This window comes from Mandrillus leucophaeus, unplaced genomic scaffold, assembly GCF_000951045.1.
Source record: "Mandrillus leucophaeus isolate KB7577 unplaced genomic scaffold, Mleu.le_1.0 Scaffold1203, whole genome shotgun sequence".
In the NCBI taxonomy this organism is placed as follows: Eukaryota; Metazoa; Chordata; class Mammalia; order Primates; family Cercopithecidae; genus Mandrillus; species Mandrillus leucophaeus.
In genome coordinates, this window is record NW_012100355.1 from 29,524 (window position 1) to 40,765 (window position 11,242).

General features: G+C 49.0%; 1 protein-coding gene across 1 annotated transcript in view; it reads right to left on the minus strand.

Moving 5' to 3' along the window:
- Positions 1 to 3,856: 3,856 nt before the first annotated feature.
- LOC105532221 overlaps positions 3,857 to 11,242 on the minus strand; it is a 12,266-nt gene continuing 4,880 nt past the window's right edge. Inside the window, exons 6-10 of the mRNA XM_011970313.1 lie at positions 9,458 to 9,531; positions 6,053 to 6,184; positions 5,508 to 5,585; positions 4,865 to 5,045; positions 3,857 to 4,350 (exon numbers count right to left, since the gene is read on the minus strand). Of these exons, the coding sequence (XP_011825703.1) occupies positions 3,857 to 4,350; positions 4,865 to 5,045; positions 5,508 to 5,585; positions 6,053 to 6,184; positions 9,458 to 9,531 (959 nt within the window). The remainder of the gene's footprint in view (positions 4,351 to 4,864; positions 5,046 to 5,507; positions 5,586 to 6,052; positions 6,185 to 9,457; positions 9,532 to 11,242) is intronic.

An 11,242-nucleotide genomic window follows, 5' to 3' on the forward strand; every position in this document is an offset into this window, starting at 1 on the left:
AATTAGACCAGCATGGTGGTGCACACTTGGAGTCTCAGCTACTCGGGAGGCTGAGGCAGGAGGATTCCTTCAGCCTTCAGTTAGAGGTTAGTGAGTTATGATGGCACCACTGCACTCCAGCCTGGGGGGAAAAAAATAGAGTCCTGACTAAATACTTGAGCAGCCAGGGAAGTTGTCACAAAGTAGGTAATATTTGAGGCACATCTTAGTGAACGAGAATTCGATTATTTCTGTTAGGGAATTAAGAGAGTGTAGGTGTAGTTAGTTAATGCTTACTGAACCATCTTTGGAATCTCATCTACTGCTCTATCTGGTCTATCTGTACACATATATTCTATATGCTGTCTCGCTGAGCTTTCGCTAGGTTACGCTACAGTAACAAAAGCCCCAAAATCTTAGCAGCTACACATACAAAGGTTTATTTTTCATTGACATTTCCTTTTATGACAGGTTGACTGTGACTCCGCTCTATACAAGCTATTTTATTTGTTAGATGGTAAAAACTGTGATACTTGGAGATTGCTGAATATGGTATTAGTATGTTCATTCATTTATTCATTTAACAAATATTGATTCAATATCTCTTTCATGCCAGGCAAGGTCAAGTATTGAGAAGACAGTGGTGAATAAAAGAGACAAAATCTCTAATTTCTAGGAGCTAATATTGACAGTAAGATTAAACACAAACAAAATCATAATAACAAGAATGAATACTAAATTCATAAATAATAGCTGTAAGACATTTTAGTAAATCTTTTAAATTAGAAAAATATAAAAATTATTAAAACTAAAAATGCCAGGTGTGATGGCTCATGCCTGTAATCCCAACACTTTGAGATGCCAAGGTGGGAGGACCATTTGACCCCAGGAATTGGAAACCAGTCTGGGCGCTACAGGAAAACCCTGTCTACAAAGAAATAGAAAATTAGCCGGGCATAGTGGTGCATTCCTGTAGACCCAGCCACTAAGGAGGCTGAGGTGGAAGAACTGCCTGAGCCTGAGAGGTCAAGGCTGTAGAGAGCCAGGATCACACCACTGCACTCTAGCCCGGGTGACAGAGCGAGACACGGTCTCAAGAAAAAAAAAACATATATATATATACACATATATATATGTATATATAGTCGATGTGTCCTCAAACTATTATGTAGAATACTGTTATTTACATCACATCACGTGAGCCCTTTCAATGGCTGAACACTTATTTCGGTGTGATCCATAAAGCTTTCCTGCGAACTAAGTACACCTAAGAACAATTCAGTATAAAAGAGTTACTGCCTTGACAGGAAGATGCAAAAATTTTTTAAAGACAAATAAATAAATAAAAGAGTGAAAACTGTAGCTCTGTGAGACTCAAATAACATCTCATTCAAGTCACAATGAACATCTAGCAATCATTCTCAACAACACATAATTCAGTTAATACATTTTGCCTGAACGCCCAACACATCTGAATGACCAACACCTGTATGTAGCCAAGAAACTGACAATCATTTTTAAATTATCACCTATGACTCCATCGGCTCTATGCACTTACTTTTTAAATGTTATTCATGTATTCATTATTTTTATTTTTTGTAGAGACGGGATCTCACTATGTTACCCAGGTTGGTCCAGAAACAGAAACAGACCCACACTAATTTCAGAAATCAGATGACAATACAGTCATTCGATTTATGAAAAAAAGTGCCACACGATGCAGAAGGAAAAGGATGGTCTTTTCAATAAATGGTGCTGGATCAAGCAGACACATCCATGTAGTAAACAGTGATCATAGCCAAGTGGGGTGGCTCACGCCTGTAATCCCAGCACTCTGGGAGGCTGAAGGTGGGCAGATTACTTGAGCCCAAGAGTTCGAGATCAACCTGGGAAACATGCTGAATCTCCATCTCTACAAATACGAAAATTAGCCAGGCATGGTGGCGCACGCCTACACTCGCAGCTACTCAGGTGGCTGAGGTGGGAGGATCACTTGAGCCAGGAGGTGGAGGTTGCAGTGAGCTGAGATCCTGCCACTGCACTCTAGCCTGGACAATAGAGTGAGGTCCTATCTGGGGGGAAAAAAAATGCAAAAACTAAAATAAAATTGCTGTAAGGTTAACATAGAAAAATGTGTTCATACTCTTAGGTTAGGCATTGATTCCTTAAAAAGGACACAGAAACCAGTAACCATCAAGGAAAAGATTGATAAAGTATAATTTCATTAAAATTAAGAATCTCAGGCCGGGTGCAGTGGCTCATGCCTATAATCCCAACACTTTGGGAGGCCAAGGCAGGTGTATCACTTGAGCCTAGGAATTCCAGACCAGCCTATGCAACGTGGCAAAACCCCATCTCTACTAAAAATACAGAAAAGAGCTGAGTGTGGAGGTGCTCCCCTGTACGTCTCAGCTACTTGGGGGCTGAGGCAGGAGCATCACCTAAGCCTTAGGAGGTCAAGGTTGCAGTGAACTGTGATTGTGCCACTGTACTCCAGCCTGGGCAACAGAGTGAGAGCCTGTCTCAAAAACAAACAAACAAAAAAAAGTTAGAGTATCTCCGTCATGAAAAAACACCATTAAAAGAGTAAAAAGGCAAGCTACAGATTGAAAAAAGGGAAACGCAATACATATATATCCTAGAAAGGATGCATATCCAGAATAAAGTATTACAAATCAACAGAAAAACAAGCTTATCAATGAAAACGGGATAAAAAGATTTAACAGGCCCTTCACAAAACAGGACATATAAATGGCAATAAAAGACACTCAATCTCAGTGAAACCGCACTGATACATTACTGCACCCCTACTAGAATGGCAAAATAATTTTTAACTGACAGGCATCAGCAAGGACGTGGGGTAACAAGAATATCCCTGTTAAATGGTTCAACCATTTTGGGAAAATGTTCAACAATATGTAATACTAAAGTTTATCATTCATATAAATGATAAAACCAACAATGCCACTCCTACAAATATACCCCAGTCTAGTAATGTTCTATTTCTTGATCTGCGGTGGTTTACTTCGTAAAAATTCATTACCTTTTGGTTTTTTGTTTTGTTTTTGTTTTTGAGACAGGATCTCACTCTGCCATGCAGGTCGGAGTGCAATGCCATGATCATGGCTCACTGCAATCTCAGCCTCCCGGGCTCTGGTGATCCTCCCACCTCAGCCTACTGGGTTGGGATCCCACCACACACAGCTAACTTTTGTATTTTTAGTAGAGATAGGGTTTTTCCACATTGCCCAGGCTGGTTTGGAAATCCTGGGCTCAAGTGATCTACCCACCTTGGTGTCCCAAAGTGCTGGGATTACAGGTGTGCTCTACTGCGCCTGGACCACCTGCACATTTAAAATTGTGAACTTCTTCTGTATACTTCAGTACCTTTTCAAAGATTTCTTTGACACAAAGTTCTCAGAAATCTTAAAGCTAGCATTTCAGAATAGAAAAAAACAGCTCCTGGTTCACTGCTGAAATTTTACTAATAAAATTTAAAAACAAAAAGAAAGCTACTAACGCATATCAGCCCCGAACAAAGATTAAACACTACCAGCAGATCTTTCTTTAACTTCGTGACGCACTGGGATTCATTCTTTCGGCAAAGAAAGGATGAACACTGTAACCCAAAGAAAAGAAAAGACTTCTTTTCGAAAGTGGCTGTAGCAGCAAAAGACAAGAGGAAAGCAAGGAAACCATGCCAAATGTCTTGGTTAACTCTTCGGTGAAAGGACGCCAAATGACAGACAGACACAGGGAAATCACAGCAACTCTTTGCAGTGCAAACACCAACCCCACAATCCATCCTTCCGGAAATCCTGCGGTTAATTTGAGGCTTGCCCCGCTAGTCATGAGGTTGGATGGCTACAAACGCTCCTCATGTGCATCCTGGACCTGGCACACCTGGCTTGCCCATCGCCAGCCTGGAGACACCGCCAGGAGCAGAATCCCGGAGGCCAATAAAGACTCCAACTTTGCAAGCAGAGGGAACTGATTTCTGGACTCGAAGGTGGGGTCCGGGGTGAGTGTCCTCTACAGGATATAGGACGACATGCCCCCGAAGCTGCTCCGTCCCTCCACCGCCCGCAATGCCACAGAACACCCGCCAGCGACTTTCTTCCCCAGCGCGCACCAGAGGTGGGCTGCGGGCGGCCGCAGCAGGGGAAGAATCGAGCTCAGGGAACTCAGGTCCCGGCCGTGCACCCACCACCCCTCGCCCAACAAAACTTGCCAGGCCGCGCCTCAACCCAGCTGTGCGCTCGCGGGTCCCAGATTTCACCGACCGCCTAGCCGGGCGGGGCGCCCTCACCTCGGAAACGCTGGGCGGACTTCGCCATAACTTCCCATCCAGAGGCTGTCTCTTATACACATCTAGATGTGTATAAGAGACAGGCCCAGCTCCTGGCGCAGCAGGTCGCCCGTCCCGCGTTCCAAAAGCGCCATGCTCACTCAGAAGCTCAGGGAGCCTCGCGACCCTCACCTACCCCTCCCAGTACCCCCGCAGTATCAACCGCCACCCAGCCCCTCGCCGCCGCGCCTGCGCCCCACTGGCTCCTCAGGATCAGGCTTGGCCGCGTCAGGAGAACCCAAGGCGCAGGCGCGGAGGAGCCTTAAAGGGACCCGGCCGCCTCTACTGCATAAATGTTCGAGAGAAGGAGTAACCGAGGGAATGGACCGAGTGCCGCGGGAACAGGGTAATCCCTCTCTCCCCTCGCCTCTCTGTCAAAGCACCAGCCCACGACTCTGCAAGTCGCTGATTTCCCCAGCCGCTATGGAAAACAGTCAAGATGACAGCATCATCACTCATGAGACTGTTGTGACCACACAGGCAGAGCACTTGGCAGGGGGCCTGGCGTGCAGAACGTCTTCAACACATTATACTCACTGCACGTGTGAGTCTCTGGGAGGGGCACGTGGCTCTGCCATCCCGCCGCTTGCAGCTGGTTAAGGAGGCGGTGCTTCCAGGGAGAGGCCATCTGAAGTAACCTTGCAATGCGCCCCATTAGTGCCACAGGATGGCAAGGGAGATTGAGCATGGGCTGGGGGTTGGAGGGCTCTGGAGGGAGCTTGAAGCACGGATAGGACTTGGAGTGGTGTTATCCGGGGGAGGGGGCCAGAGAAGTCCAGCGGTGGAGACAGTATGTGTGGTGCATCCACGTAGTGGCTGGAGCATCCAGCGGCAGGACGGGGGACATTCCACCCTCTCTCCCTTCCCTCGTTCCTGCTCCACAAGGCCATGTTGTCCTCAGAGCTGAGGGAGAGCAAGTCCTGAGAGTCGGGGAGACCTAGGGAGGGCACAAACCCTGGCCTGACTGTGGCTACCCTGGACTTGATCATCTGTGCTGGGCAACAATCAAAAGAGCATAAGCAGAGTGGGACATGAACGCTTCGCCCTGCGGATTACCCGGCTTTCCCCTACTCCTAGGGCCTCAGGCCAGGCTGCGACTGGGGAATGTGAGAGAAAAAGGAGCAAACTGCTTTCTGAGGCCAAGCACTGAATTCTCAGAGCCCAGGACAGGGTCTCTAACCAGGCATGACGGGGCCTCCCTGCAGTCTGTCAGCATCTGGGGTGTCAGGGCTACCAGGAAAAAGCCCAGCAGAGGCAGCTGCAGGAGCAAGGGGCAGGGGAACATGGAGACTGCTGGGGGTTTCTGAGCCTGCCCATGGCTGCCTGCTGGCCTCCTTGCCTGCAACAAGGCTGCGGGTGAGCAGAAAAGTGAGATTGACTGCCACTGGGTAGCTGCCCACCACGGGTCCGGCCCAAAGCCTCTCACACCCTAGGCAGCATTGGTGCAGCATCCTCAGCCTCGTCACTATTGATATCTTGGGTGGGACAAATCTCTTTCATGTCAGGTGGCGGGGGTGGGCCACCCGTGCATGGTAGAATGTTTAACAACATCTCTCACCTCTAACCCCGAAGCCTACCCCTTGTAACAACCAAAATGTCTCCAAGTATTGCCAGATGTCCCCTGGGGTGATGGGGCAAAATATGCTGCTTAGGGTGTGAGAGGCTTTGGGCCGGACCTGTGGTGGGCAGCTGCCCAGTGGCAGTCAATCTCACTTTTCTGCTCACCTGCAGCCTTGTTGCAGACAAGGAGGCTGGCACGCAGCTATGGCCAGGCTCAGGAGCCCCCAGCAGACATTCTCCGTGTTCCACTGCTCCTTGCTCCCGCAGCTGCCTCTGCTGGGCTTTCTCCTGGTAGCCCTGACACCCCAGATGCTGACAGTGCTTAAGAACCACTGGATTCAGGAAAGGAGAGTTAAAGTCTTCTTCTCAAAGTAGAAAATAATTCATGGTCTTTCATTCATTCCACAAATATTAGGCAATTGTGTTTTGCTAGGCACTGAGGACATAGCATTCACAGTTGGGTGTTCATCTACAGCAGACCAGGCACCCAAATGTACCTAGATGTTTATTTCCTTTCATTCTTGCTCCAGATCTATTCATTATCCTCCTAAATGGGAAATGTGACCCTTAGGAAGCAGCATGCGTCTCCTCCTGGAAGTCTTCCCAACCCCAGGGTGGGGCCAAATGCCTCTCTGTGTAGCCCAGAAGCTGTGTCTAGCTCCACTCTCTTTGCGAGACTCTGAATCTTCATTCTAATTCCCCCTCCCAAAATGTCTCTTCCCCCAGAGCACCGAAACCTATTCTAACTCTCCCCACTCTCTCCTTAACTTTGCTGCCTGGATAAGCCTTTAGCCTCATATGGAAATGTAACTTCTAAGAACTCAACTGCGTAGGCTCGGGGCTGCAGGGTGGGGAAAATAAGAGCCATCCCTGTATTAGCTTCCCTCACAGCTGTGACTCCTGTCCAAACTAGACGTTGGTCTCCACTGTCCTTCTGCAGGGAAGCCACAGCCGAAATACAAAGAGGAATGAAGGAGGAAATCCCCAGGCCCTGCACTTCCAAGGGCCCACATCGAGATCTGGCAGCAAGTTCAGAGTGATTTTTAGTATGCAATTTTTTTTTAACCTATGTAGACCTTAGAAGCTAAACCCACCCACATCTTGCCACAAGGCTCTTCAGATCTCAGGCACTCAGCAAGGTGCCCAGCACATCATAGGTGCTCTGCAAAGGTTCATGGAATGAAATGAGCTGAAGCTGATACTATTGCTTTGTTACTTCTATGATCATTCTAATTTCATAGAGAAAGCGCAGTGCACCATGATCCACACTGAATGGCTCCCTGCCTAAGGGAAGCTATTGTTTGCAAAATGTCCTCAGCCAGGAAGCACAGCTCAGGTGGTAGCAGCTTGCCAAACTGCAAGTGGAGCACCAGAAGGCTGACAAAAACGCTCCTGGCATGGCCGGCTTGCAACCCCAGCCCCTAAGGACAAGGACCCGATCACACAAACTCTGACGAGGTCAAGTGTCTCTCCGAGCCCCCACCGGGCAGCAGCGCCTGCAAAGCAACCCCTGTCACCCTCCAGAGGAGGCTCATGGGAGCCCATCAGCCCTGTCGGGACCTTAGGACCCTCCACCCAAACACCTGTTCTAAGAGCTTCCCCCAAGACGGGATGAGAGAGGGTACTACATGCAAGGCCAACATGCCAATGAAGTACCCTGTGCTGTTCATTAAAACCTGAAAATGGAGGTTGGGAATTTAACAATCCAAGTGCAAAGAAGAGAGGTTTTGGGGACATTTTTAATACATCTATAATCTTTCATTAACAGCTAGAAATTTAGATTGCTGTACATAAGCGATAGACAATGAAACAGAAAAGGCATTTCTGCAAGCCTCTCAGCTGTCAGCTCTGTGAGCAGCTGGGAGGGTCACTCTGTAGTCATCTGTCACACTGGAGAAGGGTTGTTGAGCCAGGGGCACCTTAGGAGGCCAGGGTGCAGCACCAGAAGCACGGGCCCTGGCTCACCAGGGCTAGAGCAGCAGCCAGCCCCAAACAGGCAGGAGGGTTTACAAAAGGACAAGAAATTGATGGAATCGCCCAAGTCTGCAAAGCCCTGCTCCTTCCTCCAGCTTCCCCATCCCCACTCCTGGATGGGCAAGGGTGGGGGGCAGGGACTAGAGGGGCTAATGGAGCAGGTAATGGAGTGACCTTCTGGGGTGAACACCACAATTATGTCCCCTCCTACAGACAAGGGAACAAGCTCAGCAGGGCTGAGTCATTTGCTCCTGAGACCCAGTCCCCTGGGTCGCTGGTGGTTCTGCTCATCTTGGATATAGCCATTTATAGTGTTTGCTCCAGACTGTCTTTCCAAGAATGTTTGAATAGTGAACAACTTGGAAGATAGAGGCTGTCTCCCTCCACGCCAGAGGCAGGCTTGTTTGGACTCCAGTGTAATAAAGATAATGTCCCCCTCAAGGGCAAAGGCCAGGCAGGTGTGCTTGTAGTCCACTCGGCAAGACAGGGTTCCTCAGATGGGGTCCCTGGCTGGGACACAGACCCCCTACATATGCAGCATCCACCTGGGCCTCTCAGTATCACAGCCATGGGGTTTAGAGGCAGAGGGGACCCATGAGGACCATGAAGCTTGGGCTGCCTGCTGGGTGGCAAGTAACAACAACAGCTGTCTCTGCTCCGGGAATTTCATGTCTTCTGCCAGCATCCAGGGAAGGGTAGCGGGCTCACCTCTTAGCTTCAAAATATGGTGAAATCACAGACAGTCCATAATTATTGGTGCTTGCCCAAGCCCACACAGTCACAGTGGCAGGCTAGGATTCGATCTCAACAGACTCCAGCACCACATGTTTCCCGGGCTGTGATCTGGGGACCATGCATCAGAGAGAACTACTGGGCTCCTCCACTGACCCACAGAATCACATCTCCAGAGAGAGATATGAGGTCTACGCTCCCTCAAGTCCCCATATCAGCCCACAAGCATCCCCAAGTCTGAAAGGCTCGCCCTCCACGGCGACGCCCCATTCTCTAGTGCGCACAAGTCACGGACATCTGGGCTTGTAGAGCTCCTGGTCAGCCTGGGGGGTTGGTGAATTATGGAAGACAGACAAAGAGAGCCAAGAAAAGACGGCAGGTCAGCACAGGCCCACACTGCTTAAAGTGTGGCGTTCCCTGGGCCCAGACTCTAGAACTGCTATGTGAGGCCCTGGGCCACCCAATCCTGGGCCCCTCCTGGTAGCAGGGACAGTGGGGACTTGTCTGTTTTGTTTGCTGCTAGGCCACCCCTCCCCCCTCCCAGTGCCTAGAATAGCACCTGGCACATAGGAGGGACTCAAAAGTTACTGAAGAAAGGGACAGGAGGAGAAGGAAAAGATGGAGGCAGGGAGAGAGGGGGCAAGGAGAAGAAAGGGGGTCAAGACAAGGTGCCCTTGAGGGCTGAAACTGGGATGCTGCATCCAGGTCCCAGAGTCCAGAAAGCTCAGCAACAAGTGCAGCCTGCCGGCCGGAGACTCACTCAGAAGCCCCATTGCCAGATCAGGCCTGTACCATGCACCTACCCAGCAAAAACATGCTGAATGAATGAGTGAGTGAGTGACACCTCGCAGTGACATCCTGTACCTGGACTTGCAGGTGCGGGTACCAGATGGTGCAGAGGCTGTAGGTGGCTGCTGTCCCCAAGGCTGTGGGTGTCACTGTGCAGAAAGGACACGCATATAAAAAGTGTGTAGCTCTTAACTGCACCCAATGAGTGAGGAAACAGGCTCAGGACCCCAAGGAATCTCACCCCAGAGCAAACTGCTGGAAAGTGGGGGAGGCAGGAAGCTGCCAGGAGCTCTCCAGACTCCAAATCCAGTACTCTTTTCCCTGAGGCTGATGGCAAGGGCACAACCCACCCCAGAGTGCCCCTCAAAGAGCCAGGGCCCCCAGATGCCTCCAATCTATGACATCTCAGTGGCCCACCCCAACCAGAAGAGGGTCCGGACGGTTGGCCTGCCTGCTGCCGAACAAATGGGGTCACCAGCAGCCACCTCGAGGTGCACCATTAAGCTGCAGAGGCTGCAGCTCAGGCCGAATGTCACTTTATGAAGCTTTCCCGCTGGCATTAAAGGTTTGCCATGTCCAATCTCACTCATGCCACCGGCACCCCGCTCAGCATGCGTGCTGAATCATTAAAGGGAGAACGTTTCTGAGAAGAACCGCTGTGGCCTTCTCCAGGAAAACAGCCTCTCGGAAGCCAGGGCCAGGGGCAAAGCCTCTGACAGAGAGGCCAATGGGACCCAAGGGTCCAGGTCCCCGCCTCTCCTTGCCCAGTGGCCTTTTCTGAGCAGCCTGGGGCTGGCTGTCGGTGTTGAAGGCAACTAGCTCTGTGTCTTCCCGGCTGGCATCTGCTCTGCTGAAAATATAGCTGTTTGTCTAGGGATTGTGTTTTCCTTGGAAAGTTTTTTTGATAAGTTTGCTTTGGGGTTTTGGAAAGAGAAAGACTGGGTTTTTGTTTGGATTCAGGGGATACCTATGCAGGTTTTTTACATGAGTATATTGCGTGATGCTGAGGTTTGGCCTTCTAACGATCCCACCACCCAGGTGGTGAACATAGAACCTGATAGGTAGTTTTTCAGCCCTTGCCCCCTTCCCTCCCCTGTCTAGTAACCCCCCAGTGTCTGTGTATACCCACTGTGTAGCTCCCCATTATGGGTGGGCACATGTGATGTTTGGTTTTCTGTTTCTGCATTAATTAGCTTAGGATAATGGATTCCAAATGCATTCATGTTGCTGCAAAGGCCACAATTTCACTTTTTATGGCTGTGTAGTATTCCATGGTGTATATGTACCCCATATTCTTTATCCAATACACTGCTGATGGGCACTTGGATTGATTCCATGTCTTTGCTATTGTGAATAGTGGTTCAACAAACATTTGAGTGCAGGTGTCTTTTTGGTAGGACATTTATTTTCTTTTGGGTATATACCCAGTGATGGGATTGCTGGGTCCAATGATAATTCTGTTTTTTGTTCTTTGAGAAATCTCCAAACTGCTTTCCACAGGGGACGATCTCATTTGCATTCCCACTAACAATGGATAAGCATTTTCTTTTCTCCAAAGCCTCAACAACATCTGTTATTTTTTTACTTTTTAATAATTGCCATTCTGACTGGCTTGAGATGCTGTCTCATTGTGGTTTTGATTTGCACGTCTCTAATGATTAGTGATGTTGAGCATTTTCTCATGCGTTTGTTGGCCAACTTTATGTCTTCTTTTGAGAAGTGTCTGTTCATGTCCTTTGCCCACTTTTCAATGGGATTATTTGGTTTTTTTGCTTGCTGAATTGTTTAAGTTCCTTATAGATTCTGGAAATCAGACCTTTGTCAGACGCAGTTTGCAAATATTTTCTCCCCTTCTGCAGG